The sequence below is a fragment of the Bufo gargarizans genome, chromosome 5 (assembly GCF_014858855.1).
Source record: "Bufo gargarizans isolate SCDJY-AF-19 chromosome 5, ASM1485885v1, whole genome shotgun sequence".
In the NCBI taxonomy this organism is placed as follows: Eukaryota; Metazoa; Chordata; class Amphibia; order Anura; family Bufonidae; genus Bufo; species Bufo gargarizans.
This window is the reverse complement of record NC_058084.1, coordinates 22051259-22071609: the sequence shown is the minus strand read 5'-3', so window position 1 is coordinate 22071609 and position 20351 is coordinate 22051259. Positions and strand designations below refer to the sequence as shown.

At 46.2% G+C, this 20351-nt stretch overlaps 1 protein-coding gene across 2 annotated transcripts in view; it reads left to right on the top strand.

Annotated features, from left to right (window-relative positions):
• Positions 1-20351, top strand: part of LOC122939155 (cytochrome P450 2C39-like) — a 222289-nt gene that overhangs the window by 196845 nt on the left and 5093 nt on the right. For both annotated transcript variants that reach the window (XM_044295155.1, XM_044295153.1), the window contains exon 8: positions 16916-17103. In XM_044295155.1, the coding sequence (XP_044151090.1) occupies positions 16916-17103 (188 nt within the window). The remainder of the gene's footprint in view (positions 1-16915; positions 17104-20351) is intronic.

The following is a 20351-nucleotide window of genomic DNA, read 5'->3' as shown; positions in this document are numbered from 1 at the left end:
CCCAAGCCTCCAGTCTATCCAGATCCCTCTGTAGCAGTATACTGTCCTCTGTAGTATATATACAGTATACTGTCCTCTGTAGTGTGTGTATATATACAGTATACTGTCCTCTGTAGTATATATACAGTATACTGTCCTCTGTAGTATATATACAGTATACTGTCCTCTGTAGTGTATATACAGTATACTGTCCTCTGTAGTGTATATACAGTATACTGTCCTCTGTAGTGTGTATACAGTGTACTGTCCTCTGTAGTGTGTGTATACAGTGTACTGTCCTCTGTAGTGTGTGTATACAGTGTACTGTCCTCTGTAGTGTGTGTGTATACAGTGTACTGTCCTCTGTAGTGTGTGTGTGTATACAGTGTACTGTCCTCTGTAGTGTGTGTGTGTATACAGTGTACTGTCCTCTGTAGTGTGTGTGTGTATACAGTGTACTGTCCTCTGTAGTGTGTGTGTGTATACAGTGTACTGTCCTCTGTAGTGTGTATATACAGTATACTGTCCTCTGTAGTGTGTATATACAGTATACTGTCCTCTGTAGTGTGTGTATACAGTATACTGTCCTCTGTAGTGTGTGTATACAGTATACTGTCCTCTGTAGTGTGTGTATATATCACTCTCAATTAATCAGTGATTATTAATTCATTACATGTGTATCACTTCCTAAAAATAAAAAAAATTCCCATAATCAAACATAAATCTAGTGTCCATAGATTCTTAATACTCTGGTGCCAATAAACATGATTCTTTTATCCTGTAATGCATATCATGATCTTACTGTATAATGTGGATAAACAAATACTGTGCAAACGCGCTATACATGATACATTTTCTAAACCCATAAAGTGCATGATGTTTTTAGTTAAAAACATTAAACGCATACTTGGCTATACATCCTAATAGAAAAGAAGGAGAAGCCCTGGTGGTGTTTTACATCATGGAGTCGGCACAGGAGAACTATGCCTAGGCCTCGGTGTCATGCATCCTCCACCGCACATGCTCAAGCTCTTATTGCCGCACATCTTACTCTTCACAGACACCATCTTGTTTGTGGGTAAGGAGATGGGCAATACTATTTACCGATCGTACATCACAATTAGGGATGAGCGAACTCGAACTGTATAGTTCGGGTTCGTACCGAATTTTGGGGTGTCCGTGACACGGACCCGAACCCGGACATTTTCGTAAAAGTCCGGGTTCGGGTTCGGTGTTCGTCGCTTTCTTCGCGCTTTTGTGACGCTTTCTTGGCGCTTTTTGAAAGGCTGCAAAGCAGCCAATCAACAAGCGTCATACTACTTGCCCCAAGAGGCCATCACAGCCATGCCTACTATTGGCATGGCTGTGATTGGCCAGAGAACCATGTGACCCAGCCTCTATTTAAGCTGGAGTCACATAGCGCCGCCCGTCACTCTGCTCTGATTAGCGTAGGGAGAGGTTGCGGCTGCGACAGTAGGGCGAGATTAGGCAGATTAACTCCTCCAAAGGACTTGATTAACTGATCGATCTGCAGCTGTGGATCATTGAGCTGCTGATCCTCAATTGCTCACTGTTTTTAGGCTGCACAGACCGTTTGTCAGTCACATTTTTCTGGGGTGATCGGCGGCCATTTTGTGTCTTGTGGTGCGCCAGCACAAGCTGCGACCAAGTGCATTTAACCCTCAATGGTGTGGTTGTTTTTTGGCTAAAGCCTACATCAGGGTGAAGCTGTCACACCAAGTGCATTTAACCAGCAATAGTCTGTTCATTTTTTGGCCATATACAAAATCAGGGGCAAGCTGCGCCTGTCACCAAGTGCATTTAACCCTCAATGGTGTGGTTGTTTTTTGGCTAAAGCCTACATCAGGGTGAAGCTGTCACACCAAGTGCATTTAACCAGCAATAGTCTGTTCATTTTTTGGCCATATACTAAATCAGGGGCAAGCTGCGCCTGTCACCAAGTGCATTTAACCCTCAATGGTGTGGTTGTTTTTTGGCTAAAGCCTACATCAGGGTGAAGCTGTCACACCAAGTGCATTTAACCAGCAATAGTCTGTTTATTTTTTGGCCATATCCCAGTCTAATTCTGTCACTAAATCCATACCGGTCACCCAGCGCCTAAATACTAGGCCTCAAATTTATATCCAGCTAAATCTGTCCCTAGTGCTGTAGCTGGGCGAGTTATTTAGTGTCCGTTCAAGCACATTTCTTGTTCTGGGTTGAAATACAATTCCCAATTTAGCAAATTCATAATTTAGTGGTTTCTGCTATATCAGAGCTATTTGAAATCTATCCCTAAAAGGGTATATAATATTCAAGGTGCACATTGGGTCATTCAGAATAACTTCACACACACCCGCTACTGTGTATTTCCAAGTCTAATTCTGTCACTAAACCCATACCTGTCACGCAGCGCCTAAATACTAGGCCTCAAATTTATATCCAGCTAAATCTGTCCTTAGTGCTGTAGCTGGGCGAGTTATTTAGTGTCCGTTCAAGCACATTTCTTGTTCTGGGTTGAAATACAATTCCCAATTTAGCAATTTCATAATTTAGTGGTTTCTGCTATATCAGAGCTATTTGAAATCTATCCCTAAAAGGGTATATAATATTCAAGGTGCACATTGGGTCATTCAGAATAACTTCACACACACCCGCTACTGTGTATTTCCAAGTCTAATTCTGGCACTAAACCCATACCTGTCACCCAGCGCCTAAATACTAGGCCTCAAATTTATATCCCGCTAAATCTGTCCCTAGTGCTGTAGCTGGGCGAGTTATTTAGTGTCCGTTCAAGCACATTTCTTGTTCTGGGTTGAAATACAATTCCCAATTTAGCAATTTCATAATTTAGTGGTTTCTGCTATATCAGAGCTATTTGAAATCTATCCCTAAAAGGGTATATAATATTCAAGGTGCACATTGGGTCATTCAGAATAACTTCACACACACCCGCTACTGTGTATTTCCAAGTCTAATTCTGGCACTAAACCCATACCTGTCACCCAGCGCCTAAATACTAGGCCTCAAATTTATATCCCGCTAAATCTGTCCTTAGTGCTGTAGCTGGGCGAGTTATTTAGTGTCCGTTCAAGCACATTTCTTGTTCTGGGTTGAAATACAATTCCCAATTTAGCAATTTCATAATTTAGTGGTTTCTGCTATATCAGAGCTATTTGAAATCTATCCCTAAAAGGGTATATAATATTCAAGGTGCACATAGGGTCATTCAGAATAACTTCACACACACGCTTCTGTGCATTTCCAAGTCTAATTCTGTCACTAAATCCATACCGGTCACCCAGCGCCTAAATACTAGGCCTCAAATTTATATCCAGCTAAATCTGTCCCTAGTGCTGTAGCTGGGCGAGTTATTTAGTGTCCGTTCAAGCACATTTCTTGTTCTGGGTTGAAATACAATTCCCAATTTAGCAATTTCATAATTTAGTGGTTTCTGCTATATCAGAGCTATTTGAAATCTATCCCTAAAAGGGTATATAATATTCAAGGTGCACATAGGGTCATTCAGAATAACTTCACACACCCGCTACTGTGCATTTCCAAATCTAATTCTGTCACTAAACCCATACCTGTCACCCAGCGCCTAAATACTAGGCCTCAAATTTATATCCCGCTAAATCTCTCGTTACCGCTGTCCTGTTGTGGCTGGGAAAGTTATTTAGTGTCCGTCAAAGCACATTTTTTGTTCTGGGTTGAAATACAATTCCCAATTTAGCAATTTCATAATTTAGTCGTTTCTGCTATATCAGAGCTATTTGAAATCTATCCCTAAAAGGGTAGATCATATTGAAGGTGCACATAGGGTCATTCAGAATAACTTCACACACACGCTTCTGTGCATTTCCAAGTCTAATTCTGTCACTAAATCCATACCGGTCACCCAGCGCCTAAATACTAGGCCTCAAATTTATATCCCGCTGAATTTGAATACAATACATTGGGCCAAATAATATATTTGTTGTTGTGGTGAACCATAACAATGAGAAAAACATCTAGTAAGGGACGCGGACGTGGACATGGTCGTGGTGGTGTTAGTGGACCCTCTGGTGCTGGGAGAGGACGTGGCCGTTCTGCCACATCCACACGTCCTAGTGTACCAACTACCTCAGGTCCCAGTAGCCGCCAGAATTTACAGCGATATATGGTGGGGCCCAATGCCGTTCTAAGGATGGTAAGGCCTGAGCAGGTACAGGCATTAGTCAATTGGGTGGCCGACAGTGGATCCAGCACGTTCACATTATCTCCCACCCAGTCTTCTGCAGAAAGCGCACAGATGGCGCCTGAAAACCAACCCCATCAGTCTGTCACATCACCCCCATGCATACCAGGGAAACTGTCTCAGCCTCAAGTTATGCAGCAGTCTCTTATGCTGTTTGAAGACTCCGCTGGCAGGGTTTCCCAAGGGCATCCACCTAGCCCTTCCCCAGCGGTGAAAGACATAGAATGCACTGACGCACAACCACTTATGTTTCCTGATGATGAGGACATGGGAATACCACCTCAGCATGTCTCTGATGATGACGAAACACAGGTGCCAACTGCTGCGTCTTTCTGCAGTGTGCAGACTGAACAGGAGGTCAGGGATCAAGACTGGGTGGAAGACGATGCAGGGGACGATGAGGTCCTAGACCCCACATGGAATGAAGGTCGTGCCACTGACTTTCACAGTTCGGAGGAAGAGGCAGTGGTGAGACCGAGCCAACAGCGTAGCAAAAGAGGGAGCAGTGGGCAAAAGCAGAACACCCGCCGCCAAGAGACTCCGCCTGCTACTGACCGCCGCCATCTGGGACCGAGCACCCCAAAGGCAGCTTCAAGGAGTTCCCTGGCATGGCACTTCTTCAAACAATGTGCTGTCGACAAGACCCGAGTGGTTTGCACGCTGTGCCATCAGAGCCTGAAGCGAGGCATTAACGTTCTGAACCTGAGCACAACCTGCATGACCAGGCACCTGCATGCAAAGCATGAACTGCAGTGGAGTAAACACCTTAAAACCAAGGAAGTCACTCAGGCTCCCCCTGCTACCTCTTCTGCTGCTGCCGCTTCGGCCTATTCTGCTGCTGCCGCCTCGGCCTCTTCCTCCGCCTCTGGAGGAACGTTGGCACCTGCCGCCCAGCAAACAGGGGATGTACCACCAACACCACCACCACCACCTCCGTCACCAAGCGTCTCAACCATGTCACACGCCAGCGTTCAGCTCTCCATCTCACAAACATTTGATAGAAAGCGTAAATTCCCACCTAGCCACCCTCGATCCCTGGCCCTGAATGCCAGCATTTCTAAACTACTGGCCTATGAAATGCTGTCATTTAGGCTGGTGGACACAGACAGCTTCAAACAGCTCATGTCGCTTGCTGTCCCACAGTATGTTGTTCCCAGCCGGCACTACTTCTCCAAGAGAGCCGTGCCTTCCCTGCACAACCAAGTATCCGATAAAATCAAGTGTGCACTGCGCAACGCCATCTGTGGCAAGGTCCACCTAACCACAGATACGTGGACCAGTAAGCACGGCCAGGGACGCTATATCTCCCTAACTGCACACTGGGTAAATGTAGTGGCAGCTGGGCCCCAGGCGGAGAGCTGTTTGGCGCACGTCCTTCCGCCGCCAAGGATCGCAGGGCAACATTCTTTGCCTCCTGTTGCCACCTCCTCCTTCTCGGCTTCCTCCTCCTCTTCTTCCACCTGCTCATCCAGTCAGCCACACACCTTCACCACCAACTTCAGCACAGCCCGGGGTAAACGTCAGCAGGCCATTCTAAAACTCATATGTTTGGGGGACAGGCCCCACACCGCACAGGAGTTGTGGCGGGGTATAGAACAACAGACCGACGAGTGGTTGCTGCCGGTGAGCCTCAAGCCCGGCCTGGTGTTGTGTGATAATGGGCGAAATCTCGTTGCAGCTCTGGGACTAGCCAATTTGACGCACATCCCTTGCTTGGCGCATGTGCTGAATTTGGTGGTGCAGAAGTTCATTCACAACTACCCCGACATGTCAGAGCTGCTGCATAAAGTGCGGGCCGTCTGTTCGCGCTTCCGGCGTTCACATCCTGCTGCTGCTCGCCTGTCTGCGCTACAGCGTAACTTCGGCCTTCCCGCTCACCGCCTCATATGCGACGTGCCCACCAGGTGGAACTCCACCTTGCACATGCTGGACAGACTGTGCGAGCAGCAGCAGGCCATAGTGGAGTTTCAGCTGCAGCACGCACGGGTCAGTCGCACTACAGAACAGCACCACTTCACCACCAATGACTGGGCCTCCATGCGAGACCTGTGTGCCCTGTTGCGCTGTTTCGAGTACTCCACCAACATGGCCAGTGGCGATGACACCGTTATCAGCGTTACAATACCACTTCTATGTCTCCTTGAGAAAACACTTAGGGCGATGATGGAAGAGGAGGTGGCCCAGGAGGAGGAGGAGGAGGAGGAGGAAGAGGGGTCATTTTTAGCACTTTCAGGCCAGTCTCTTCGAAGTGACTCAGAGGGAGGTTTTTGGCAACAGCAGAGGCCAGGTACAAATGTGGCCAGCCAGGGCCCACTACTGGAGGACGAGGAGGACGAGGATGAGGAGGAGGTGGAGGAGGATGAGGATGAAGCATGGTCACAGCGGGGTGGCACCCAACGCAGCTCGGGTCCATCACTGGTGCGTGGCTGGGGGGAAAGGCAGGACGATGACGATACGCCTCCCACAGAGGACAGCTTGTCCTTATCCCTGGGCAGCCTGGCACACATGAGCGACTACATGCTGCAGTGCCTGCGCAACGACAGCAGAGTTGCCCACATTTTAACCTGTGCGGACTACTGGGTTGCCACCCTGCTGGATCCACGCTACAAAGACAATGTGCCCACCTTACTTCCTGCACTGGAGCGTGATAGGAAGATGCGCGAGTACAAGCGCACGTTGGTAGACGCGCTACTGAGAGCATTCCCAAATGTCACAGGGGAACAAGTGGAAGCCCAAGGCCAAGGCAGAGGAGGAGCAAGAGGTCGCCAAGGCAGCTGTGTCACGGCCAGCTCCTCTGAGGGCAGGGTTAGCATGGCAGAGATGTGGAAAACTTTTGTCAACACGCCACAGCTAACTGCACCACCACCTGATACGCAACGTGTTAGCAGGAGGCAACATTTCACTAACATGGTGGAACAGTACGTGTGCACACCCCTCCACGTACTGACTGATGGTTCGGCCCCATTCAACTTCTGGGTCTCTAAATTGTCCACGTGGCCAGAGCTAGCCTTTTATGCCTTGGAGGTGCTGGCCTGCCCGGCAGCCAGCGTTTTGTCTGAACGTGTATTCAGCACGGCAGGGGGCGTCATTACAGACAAACGCAGCCGCCTGTCTACAGCCAATGTGGACAAGCTGACGTTCATAAAAATGAACCAGGCATGGATCCCACAGGACCTGTCCGTCCCTTGTCCAGATTAGACATTAACTACCTCCCCATAACCATATATTATTGGACTCCAGGGCACTTCCTCATTCAATCCTATTTTTATTTTCATTTTACCATTATATTGCGATGCTACCCAAAGTTGAATGAACCTCTCCTCTGCCTGTGTGCTAGGCCTAAATATATGCCAATGGACTGTTGCAGTGGTGGCTGACATGAAGCCTGATTCTCTGCTATGACATGCAGACTAATTCTCTGCTGACATGAAGCCAGATTGTCTGTTACGGGACCTCTCTCCTCTGCCTGGGTGCTGGGCCTAAATTTATGACAATGGACTGTTGCAGTGGTGGCTGACGTGAAGCCTCATTCTCTGCTATGACATGCAGACTGATTCTCTGCTGACATGAAGCCAGATTGTCTGTTACGGGACCTCTCTCCTCTGCCTGTGTGCTAGGCCTAAATATATGCCAATGGACTGTTGCAGTGGTGGCTGACGTGAAGCCTGATTCTCTGCTATGACATGCAGACTGATTCTCTGCTGACATGAAGCCAGATCCTCTGTTACGGGACCTCTCTCCTCTGCCTGTGTGTGTGCTGGGCCTAAATATATGCCAATGGACTGTTGCAGTGGTGGCTGACGTGAAGCCTCATTCTCTGCTATGACATGCAGACTAATTCTCTGCTGACATGAAGACAGATTCTGTTACGGGACCTCTCTCCTCTGCCTGGGTGCTGGGCCTAAATATATGCCAATGGACTGTTGCAGTGGTGGGTGACGTGAAGCCTGATTCTCTGCTATGACATGCAGACTAATTCTCTGCTGACATGAAGACAGATTCTCTGTTACGGGACCTCTCTCCTCTGCCTGTGTGTGTGCTGGGCCTAAATATATGCCAATGGACTGTTGCAGTGGTGGCTGACGTGAAGCCTCATTCTCTGCTATGACATGCAGACTAATTCTCTGCTGACATGAAGACAGATTCTCTGTTACGGGACCTCCCTCCTCTGCCTGGGTGCTGGGCCTAAATATATGCCAATGGACTGTTGCAGTGGTGGCTGACGTGAAGCCTCATTCTCTGCTATGACATGCAGACTGATTCTCTGCTGACATGAAGCCAGATCGTCTGTTACGGGACCTCTCTGCTCTGCCTGTGTGCTAGGCCTAAATATATGCCAATGGACTGTTGCAGTGGTGGGTGACGTGAAGCCTCATTCTCTGCTATGACATGCAGACTGATTCTCTGCTGTCATGAAGCCAGATTGTCTGTTACGGGACCTCTCTGCTCTGCCTGTGTGCTAGGCCTAAATATATGCCAATGGACTGTTGCAGTGGTGGGTGACGTGAAGCCTCATTCTCTGCTATGACATGCAGACTGATTCTCTGCTGACATGAAGCCAGATTGTCTGTTACGGGACCTCTCTCCTCTGCCTGTGTGCTAGGCCTAAATATATGCCAATGGACTGTTGCAGTGGTGGCTGACGTGAAGCCTCATTCTCTGCTATGACATGCAGACGAATTCTCTGCTGACATGAAGCCAGATTGTCTGTTACGGGACCTCTCTCCTCTGCCTGGGTGCTGGGCCTAAATTTATGACAATGGACTGTTGCAGTGGTGGCTGACGTGAAGCCTGATTCTCTGCTATGACATGCAGACTGATTCTCTGCTGACATGAAGCCAGATCCTCTGTTACGGGACCTCTCTCCTCTGCCTGTGTGTGTGCTGGGCCTAAATATATGCCAATGGACTGTTGCAGTGGTGGCTGACGTGAAGCCTCATTCTCTGCTATGACATGCAGACTGATTCTCTGCTGACATGAAGCCAGATTCTCTGTTACGGGACCTCTCTGCTCTGCCTGTGTGCTAGGCCTAAATATATGCCAATGGACTGTTGCAGTGGTGGCTGACGTGAAGCCTCATTCTCTGCTATGACATGCAGACTAATTCTCTGCTGACATGAAGCCAGATTGTCTGTTACGGGACCTCTCTCCTCTGCCTGTGTGTGTGCTGGGCCTAAATATATGCCAATGGACTGTTGCAGTGGTGGCTGACGTGAAGCCTCATTCTCTGCTATGACATGCAGACTGATTCTCTGCTGACATGAAGCCAGATTCTCTGTTACGGGACCTCTCTCCTCTGCCTGTGTGTGTGCTGGGCCTAAATATATGCCAATGGACTGTTGCAGTGGTGGCTGACGTGAAGCCTCATTCTCTGCTATGACATGCAGACTAATTCTCTGCTGACATGAAGACAGATTCTCTGTTACGGGACCTCCCTCCTCTGCCTGGGTGCTGGGCCTAAATATATGCCAATGGACTGTTGCAGTGGTGGCTGACGTGAAGCCTCATTCTCTGCTATGACATGCAGACTAATTCTCTGCTGACATGAAGCCAGATTGTCTGTTACGGGACCTCTCTCCTCTGCCTGGGTGCCGGGGCCTAAATATCTGAGAATGGACTGTTCCAGTGGTGGGTGACGGGAAGCCAGATTCTCTGCTATGGAACCTCTCTCCAATTGATTTTGGTTAATTTTTATTTATTTAATTTTTAATTTAATTCATTTCCCTATCCACATTTGTTTGCAGGGGATTTACCTACATGTTGCTGCCTTTTGCAGCCCTCTAGCTCTTTCCTGGGCTGTTTTACAGCCTTTTTAGTGCCGAAAAGTTCGGGTCCCCATTGACTTCAATGGGGTTCGGGTTCGGGACGAAGTTCGGATCGGGTTCGGATCCCGAACCCGAACATTTCCGGGATGTTCGGCCGAACTTCTCGAACCCGAACATCCAGGTGTTCGCTCAACTCTAATCACAATACTATGCCATTTCAGCAATAAAATATACACTGTTTGGCAACTACCAATCAAGTTCTCATCGCACTCACCAATGTAAAACACATTATAGCGGAACGGAACGAGATCGGCACCAGCATCCAACCTTTTTTTTTTTAGCCCCTCACAGGCTTTATTAAACAACACTTTATATATAGATTTTCTCACTAACCCACCAACCCCTCACAGGCATATAATAAAACATAATTTATAATATGTGCCCCTAACTATCCAAATTGATATACACTTTTAAAAGTTGACGTTACAAACCAGGACATCTATCTTCCATGATAAGAATCATCAGTGCTACAAAAATATAAAAATAATCACCATAATATACAAAAAATTTTTTAGCATATATTCATGCACTTATTCACTAGCTCTAATAGTAAGATGTTGGAGATTTCTAACGGGATCAAAATGTCAGGGACTTCCCACCATAACCCTGAAATCCACGTTCAAGCTATTTGGTTTTAGAGTATTTAAACGGAATATCCATACATGAGAATCTACACGCATAACTGAGAGTGCAGAAAGACCCCAAATACCATGAAGGACACTAACCGGAACATGAAAACGAAGACAAAGAGTGATACAGCATCAACTTCAGGCTCTTTTTATAACCAGAGAACCAGAATCTATCTCTAGAAGATGACGCACAAGAAGAGGTGGCAGTCGGTACAGAAGAACTAGGAAAAAATAGATCCCAGAGGACCCCAAGATACTACAACTCCAAAACACAATACATTAGTGATGAGCGAGCATGCTCGGCCGAATAGTTGTTTGGATCGAACATCACTATGCTCGGTAACATGGAGGAACTCGGCCGAGTACCACATGTGCTTGAGAACCATGTTAGAGTGTCCTCCCCGCACGTTTCACGGCTGCTATATATCGCCCGATGACGCGGGTTCGGCTCATTGCGAGTCAGGGAGAGCTATGCTTGAGAAGGGACAGACAGTGTAGGGAAAATTGAGATCGCAATTTATTCCGTTTTAAAACATTTCAAAGACCCACAAGTCCTTTTAAAGGACTATTGTGTGTGGTGGCAGCAATTTAATTGTTCAAAGTTGTACTCTACTTTTTATATTCCTTTCGAAATAGCGATTATTTTGCTATATAGAAGGTGTCTGCAGTGACTTGTGACATCTGTGCAGAAATACCTTCTGTGTGTCAGGGGCAGAGATAGGGAAAATATTAGTGAAACTAATATATATATTTTTCTCAATCCACATTTTTGCTGTAAACGGTGTAATCCGTGAATTGTGTGATCTCCGCTTCAATACCTTGTGTGGTTGTCAGGCCCAGATATAGGGGAAAATATAAATATAAACTACATCAGAAAACCGTGTCTGTACCGCAGATTCCAATAATCAGGGCCTAATCTCGTGTCCATATTCTGTGTTTCTGTGACATATACTGTCCTGCATCAGAAAACTGGTGTTTTTAGCGGACTGTAAAACAATCTGCGCCACATCTAGTGACAAAACCAATAATATGAAGTAGGCGAGCACTAAGGGACGGGGAAGTGAGTGTGATGCTGATTGTACAGGCAGAGGCCGTGGCCCTTGGCGCACTGTCACTGTGCCTGCTGCCAGTGCACCAGCAAAAAAAAAAAAACATCCACTGTACCCAGCTTCATGTCCAACTTAGTTGGGCGGCACAGGACAACACTGTCCAAGTTGGACCAGTGCGAACAGTTGGTCAGTTGGATTGCTGAAGATAATGCTTCCAGTCCACAATTTCTTAAATTCTTAAATGATCCTGAGGGTTATGGAACAAAAAAAGTAAAGTGGAAGACCCAAAAAATTTCATCAGCGTTGAGCCGGTGGATCCAATTGGCTGTTCGTCAAGACACTGGACTATCCTTGACCCAAATTAAGGCTCTTACTAGTGCTGACTGCAGCCCCATAACCATCAGACGGCATCTGAGACTGAAGGGCTTCAAAGACCTCGTCTCCTTGAACGCCACAGAACTGCTCGTTTGGACTTTGCAAGACAGCACCAAACATGGGACATTCAAAGGTGGAAGAAAGTTTTATTGTCTGAGAAAAAAATGTAACCTTGATGGTCCTGATGGTTTCCACCATTACTGGCATCACAAGCAGATCCCACCTGATGTTTTCTACGCGCCACAGTGGAGGGGGCGCCATAATGGTCTGGGGTGCTTTTTCCTTCAGTGGAACAATGGAGCTTCAGGAAGTGCAGGGGCGTCAAACGGCCGCTGGCTATGTCCAGATGTTGCAGAGAGTATTCCTCATGACTGAGGGCCCCTTGTCTGTGTGGTAACAACTGGCTTTTTCAACAGGACAATGCTACAGTACACAATGCCCGCAGGACAAGGGTCTTCTTCCAGGAGAATAACGTCACTCTTTTGGCCCATCCTGTGTGTTCCCCTGATCTAAATCCAATTGAGAACCTTTGGGGATGGATGGCAAGGGAAGTTTACAAAAATGGACAACAGTTCCAGACAGTAGATGGCCTTCGTGCGGCCGTCTTCACCACTTGGAGAAATGTTCCCACTCACCTCATGGAAACGCTTGTATCAAGCATGCCGAAACAATAACGGCGGAGCTACTCATTACTGAGGTCATGTTTGGAAGTTGGATTTCTGTTTTGGGAGGTGTGGTCTGAAACTTTTGAAGAGCTGAAAAACAGCCTGTTTCAATATTCGTTGTTTTCATTAAATTGAATGCTCAAAAAATGTTTTGTCACTCCAATTTCTTCTTGTAGCATGTTGAAGCTCCACTTGGAACCTACGTATATATAAAATAGAGTTGGTCTGTCTGTCTAGACGTTCTTTATACGCGACGAAACGACTGGACCGATCTTCACTAAATTTGGCACACAGGTACATCAGGTGTCCAGGAAGGTTTTAGACCAGCTCTCTAGGACGCACCGTTCCTGAGAGATTCCCCAAAAATTAGCCCCCCCCCCCCAATATAAGCCTGCAAGTCTTTCTCTTCAAATTCCAACTGCTATAAACACAGTTTTACTCCAGGTTCCCATAACAACCCAGCCATTTTTCTTTACTCCTTAAAGGGCTGGGCAATGTGGAGGTCACTGATAAAGGGGCAATCACTGTGAAAGTCACTGATAAAGGGGCGATCACTGTGAAAGTCACTGATAAAGGGGCGATCACTGTGAAAGTCACTGATAAAGGGGCGATCACTGTGAAAGTCACTGATAAAGGGGCGATCACTGTGAAAGTCACTGATAAAGGGGCGATCACTGTGAAAGTCACTGATAAAGGGGCGATCACTGTCAAAGTCACTGATAAAGGGGCCGGGCACTGTCAAAGTCACTGATAAAGGGGCCGGGCACTGTCAAAGTCACTGATAAAGGGGCCGGGCACTGTCAAAGTCACTGATAAAGGGGCCGGGCACTGTCAAAGTCACTGATAAAGGGGCCGGGCACTGTCAAAGTCACTATTAAAGGGGTCGGGCACTGTCAAGGTCACTGTTATGGGGGAAACTGTCGCTATTTCTTTAATGACACATAGAAACTTTAAATTAAATAGATGAAATATACCTGTGCGAAGCCAGGTCCTACTGCTAGTCTCTTATATATTTAAAAATCTGTCTGTCTAGACGTCTGTCTGTTCTTTATGCGCGACCAAACGACTTTATCGATCTTCACCACATTTGGCACACAGGTACATCAGGTGTTTGGAAGGTTTTAGACCGGGTCTCGGCTCTTACCGTTTCTGAGATATTCCCCAAAAATGACCCCCACATTAGCCAATACAAGCCTGCAAATCTTTCTCTTCAAATCCCAACTGCCATAATCACAGTTTTACTCCAGGTTTCCATAACAACCCAGCCATTTTTCTTTACTGCTTAAAGGGGCGGGCACTGTGAAGGTCACTATTAATGGGGCGGTCATTGTGAAGGTCACTGTTAAAGGGGCGGACACTGTGGAGGTCACTAGTAATGTATGCTGTCACGCTCAAGTACCACTAGTAATGCATGCTGTCCTGCTCATGTTCCACTAGTAATGCATGCAGTCATGCTCATGTACCACTAGTAATGTATTCTGTCGTGCTCATGTACCACTAGTAATGCATGCTGTGATGCTCATGTACCACTAGTAATGCATGCTGTGATGCTCATGTACCACTAGTAATGCATGCTGTGATGCTCATGTGCCTCTGCCTCATGCTGCAGTTTTTGTCCAGCCGCCTCTTGGTCTGTTTGTTGTGCTGCGGCAGGATCTCTGGCCCATCCCCATTATAGTGAATGCGGCTGGAGAGGACTTCTGGCAGCACACATGGGCTAATGTTAGTACAAACAGGTTGTTCCCATGCCCTGAGCCCAGTGACAGAAAAAAAAGAACTTTTATCCGTCTGTTAGGTGGGTGGCGGCGGCGGCGGTCATTTCATGCAAGCTCAGTGCACCAGCACTGCATCTGAACTTGTGACATTCAAATCCAAGCTTGAAATACTGCAGTAATAATCTGGTTTTCAAAAATCACCCTTTTTTTGGGGGGGGGGCAATATACAACATCTGGTGCATTTGCAGGATTAGCTAGTGTGCAATTAAGCTACAAATACAGCCATATCTCATATTTTCAGTTTTTTTAAAAACACACTTTTTTGCCAAAATACCCAATTTTACAGCCTTTGCAGCCTCAGCATGTGTGAAATTCAAGGGTTATATACTGCTGTCATATTCAGTTATTAAACAAACACCCGTTTTGGGCAAAAAAGTTTATTTTGCAGCCTTTTCTGCATATGTCATTGTGAGCCTTTGCATACTGTGGTTCTATTCAGTTATTTGAAATACAGCCATTTTGGGCACAAATCTTTAATCGAGGCCTAGTCTGGATCAGGGCATGTGAGATGCACCCTTTTACATACTGTGGTTCTATTCTACTATTAATAAAACACCCATTTAGGGCAAGATCCTAAATTTGAGAAATATGAGGAGAGCGTCAAATAAGGGACGTGGCCCCGGCCGTGGTGCTGCTGGTGGAGCTCCTGTTGCAGGGAGAGGACGTGGTCGATCTGTGCCAGCTACACGCACAAGTGAAACCCCTTCCCCAGGTGCGAGTAGGCGACAGAACCTGCAGCGGTATTTGGTCGGGCCTAATGCGGCTATACTAATGGTGAGGCCAGAACAAGTACAGGCGATAGTAGATTGGGTTGCTGACAGTGGATCCAATTCCTTCTTCACATTGTCTCCCACCCAGTCTGCTACTGAAAGACCATATTTGTCACCTGCAGCCGATGTCCATCAGTCTTTCACCTCACCCCCTTGCAAATCAGGCAAGCAGTCTGAGCCCCAAGTCATGCAGCAGTCTCTTCTGCTTTTTGATGACTCTGTTAGCAGGGTTTCCCAAGGCCATCCACCTAGCCCTGCCCCGGAAGTGGAAGAGATTGAGTGCACCGATGCCCAACCACTTATCTTTCAAGATGAGTACATGGGAGGACCACCACAGCACGTCTCGGATGATGACGAAACACAGGTGCCAACGTTAATGTGAAAGTAGACCAACATGTGCAGCAGCCATTTTAGAAAAAAAAATAAGATTCTTTACCACGAAACGCAAGGAAATTCGGATTCCTAGTGAATTAATTTTTTTCAGAAATTTGGATCAAATTCCATTTTGTTAACTTTAGTTTTTTTTTTAATCTTGAAAACCCTTTAATACACAAAGCTGCCTGGCAAGAAATAGATCAGTGTGCCGTGGAACATGAGTGAGTCAGGAGAGATTCTGCGGCTCGGTAGGGAGAATCTAAGGCCTCCCAGGGCTTAGGCCTGAAGAGCAGCTGCATTTGGAGGTGCTCCTTACTGTCAGGAGGCTGTGGGGAACATGGAAGCTTCTGAGTCTATAGAAGCAGGTCATGCCATTTGCAGATTGACTGCAGACCTATTTATTTCAATGGGGCCGCAAGAGATGTGTCCAGCACACCATGTTCTATCCGTATGTCCCTTCTGTCGCGCCCCCCAAAAAGTCCTATTGTTGCCCGTATTTGCAGGCAAGAATAGGCATTTCTATTATGGAGAAGGGTGTTCCTTTCTGCAAAAGTCTAAAGGCACGTATTTGGTATCCATGCTTTGCGGATCCGCTGTTTGTGGTCCACAAAAACGGATATGGTTGTGTGAATGATCCCCAAGACTGTGTGTGGGGAGCAGACCTTACATTTATTTCCAACTCCATCCTTTATTAATTTAAGGGTCTGAATTTGTGCTTTCTATAAAGACCAAAAGCCAGCATGAAGATCTTCTAATGCCCCTAAACCTCCTGCTCTTAGTCACAAGACCAGCCCCACTTAAAAAATAAACCCCTAAACAGAACCCAAAAACAAATAGTTTAAAAACAAACCATACAAATTTGAAAATTGATGCAATACCGCCTAAATTAAAAAATGAAAGCCTGGAAAACTATTAGTATAGATCTCAGACCCTGTAAAAACTACGACCCTATGACTATCTTGAAGTTTTTTTTTTTCTTTAATGACAAAAATATATAATGTGCTTTTTCTTTCAGAGAAGTCAGTGTCTATGATCATATCTGTGCAGCTTCTTCAACAGCAACAGGTCCTTTAGGCATGGCAGCGATTCATTGGGAACACTAGAACTGCAATGTGCAAGAAATATTTGGGCACTTTAGGTGGCTATCCCCCTTGTGGCCATCCAAACCACCCATATGATAAACCATTATTGGTTCTGACTACTCATCTGGATGATCTGAACTTTGTCTCGCAGCTAAAGTCCATCAGGAGATAGATGAAGTAACCAAGTCCTTGCGTCCTCCAGAGATTGGGGACAAACCCCAGATGCCCTTTACAAATGCTGTTATCCATGAAACACAGAGAGTTGTCGACATTGCACCAACTGCATTTATCCACGCCACCACTGAAGAAGTCAAGTTCAGAGGTTACACCATCCCAAAGGTACCGATTAGAGATGAGCGAATTTCATGTTATAAAATTCATTCACGCTTCGTTTGGTGGTAAAAGCAGAATTGCATTATGGATAAGGTTACCACGGACCATAATGCAATTCTATGACTGAATCCATAACTGAATGCCTTTAGAAGACTCCCCTGCATAACACAAACGGGATGGATCTGTTTTGCAGGCCATAGACTTCTATTATGACGGAATAAATCAGGATAGACTTGCTTTATGGTCCGTGGTAACAGAATCCATGACGCAATTCTGCTTTTACCAACAAACGAAGCGTGAACAAATTTCTAAATATGAATTTTGCTCTAGTGCCGAGTATTCATAGCAATATAATCTAATGTCATTATATCCGGCCGGAAATGCATGGCTACATTTATAAAAGAAAAATGAAAGAAAATAATGCCTTAACACAATAGATGCAAACATAATATATAGACTAAGCCCTCACGCTGATATGATAAAATCTGAGACTCTCATTTAATATATTTTGATGAATACAACTCTACCTGTGCCAAGGTGGTCTCAGTCAGGCAGGTCCTGCTCTAAACCTACCTATACAGTTTGTGCGCATTTGCCATTCCTATCCCATAGGTGACCTTGATTAGGTGGTACATATAGCTGTGCGGGCTCCCATAGGTGACCTGGATTAGGTGGAACATATAGCTGTGCGGGCTCCCACAGACGGCCTTGATTAGGTGGTACATATAGCTGTGTGGGCTCCCACAGACGGCCTTGATTAGGTGGTACATATAGCTGTGCGGGCTCCCACAGGCGACCTTGATTAGGTGGTACATATAGCTGTGCGGGCTCCCCCAGGTGACCTTGATTAGATGATGCATATAGATGTGCGGGCTCCCACAGGTGACCTTCACTAGGTGATACATATAGCTGTGCGGGCTCCCACAGGTGACCTTCACTAGGTGATACATATAGCTGTGCAGGCTCCCACAGGCGACCTTGATTAGGTGGTACATATAGCTGTGCGGCTCCCACAGGTGACCTTGCTTAGGTGGTACATATAGCTGTGCGGGCTCCCCCAGGTGACCTTGATTAGATGATGCATATAGATGTGCGGGCTCCCACAGGTGACCTTCACTAGGTGATACATATAGCTATGCGGGCTCCCACAGGTGACCTTCACTAGGTGATACATATAGCTGTGCGGGCTCCCACAGGCGACCTTGATTAGGTGGTACATATAGCTGTGCGGCTCCCACAGGTGACCTCGATTAGGTGGAACATATAGCTGTGCGGGCTCCCACAGGTGACTTTGATTAGGTGGAACATATAGCTGTGCGGGCTCCCACAGGTGACCTTGATTAGGTGGTACATATAGCTGTGCGGGCTCCCCCAGGTGACCTTGATTAGGTGGTACATATAGATGTGCGGGCTCCCACAGGTGACCTTGATTAGGTGGTACATATAGCTGTGCGGGCTCCCCTAGGTGACCTTGATTAGATGATGCATATAGATGTGCCGGCTCCCACAGGTGACCTTGACTAGGTGATGCATATAGCTGTGCGGGCTCCCACAGGTGACCTTGATTAGGTGGTACATATAGCTGTGTGGGCTCCCACAGGCGACCTTGATTAGGTGGTACATATAGCTGTGCGGGCTCCCACAGGTGACCTTGATTAGATGATGCATATAGATGTGCCGGCTCCCACAGGTGACCTTGACTAGGTGATACATATAGCTGTGCGGGCTCTCACAGGCGACCTTGATTAGGTGGTACATATAGCTGTGCGTCTCCCACAGGCGGCCTTGATTAGGTGGTACATATAGCTGTGTGGGCTCCCACAGGTGACCTTTATTAGGTGGTACATATAGCTGTGCGGCTCCCACAGGCGCCCTTGATTAGGTGGTACATATAGCTGTGCGGGCTCCCACAGGCGGCCTTGATTAGGTGGTACATATAGCTGTGTGGGCTCCCACAGGCGGCCTCGATTAGGTGGTACATATAGCTGTGTGGGTTGCCCCTCTCATTGGTTGATTCAAGCAGAGGTAACAAGAAGCAGCACATTATATATGCAGGGTCCGCTCTCCTGAATGTAGATGCCCAATTGCATAGGTAGGTGAGGACTTAGTCCATATATAATGTTTGCGTATATTGTATGAATGTGGCCGGAGGAGGCCTTACAAATCTTCAGCTATGCCAGAGTGCGCAGAGGTCCAGCAGGCTGTTCCAGTAGGGAAAAGGCTGCCGGATCTCGAAGCTAGTGTGCAGCTAGGCTTAGTAGCAAATTTCAAAATTGCTTCATTTTTAAAAATCTGCGTATATTCGGGCTGCACATGTTGTGTGATTGCACTTTTTTCTCAAAAAACTTTTGCAAACTTTCTACAATAAGCATGTAATTGGATCCCCTTTGAGAATTTCTTTTAAGGCTTCTCTTAGAATTTCTTTCTATTGCATAGATTGCATCAATCTCCAGCTCCGTTAAAAAAGAATGGGGCTGAGAGGAACAGATCAATGCCCAAGGTGTAAAGAAGAACAAGCAGGGCTGATACATTTGTTATAGAGATGCCTAGAACTGTTTGGATATTCGTTTGAAATAACTGCAACAATTAATTTGATTTATTTTTAGATGTATATGATGTGAAAAATCCCTAATCGGAAGGGATATTGTTGTTTTGATGGATTTTAGATATAGAAATATTAAAATAAATAATAAAAAAAAAAAGGTGCTCAATACGCGTACTTTCCAGCAGCATCTGCAGCATATATTTGGCTGTAAGTGTAGGGCAATTGCACATTGGCTCACACATCATCTCAGTCACAGGAGGATGGTGCTGATGTTACCTCGGAGTCTGATACTATGCCTTTGAGCTAGAGTTGTTAAGATGATTCATTTTGAAGCACCAGGGCACTGTACATGTAAAATACCTAATATTAAAACAAGTACAATGAGAATGAACGTATCTGTCTAATTATAAAGGGTAGCAAAATTACTGCTGTTTTTTGTATTCTGTTGAGGTACAATTATACATCCCTCTTCTATGTGCACACCGGTATTGACATACCACAATGTGCTCAAGTACTTAATTATTAACCGTAAATTGCAGCTGCTTTTTCGGTAATTAAGAGGCACAATTTTATATGTCCCTTTCTACAAACAAACTGGTATTAATGCAGTGAAAACTAATTGTAAATGATAGAATTTAAACTGCAGTGTCTCCAGCCAAATGTATGCTGCTGGTGGTGCTGGGAGTAAGCCTATAAAACATGTCCTTTT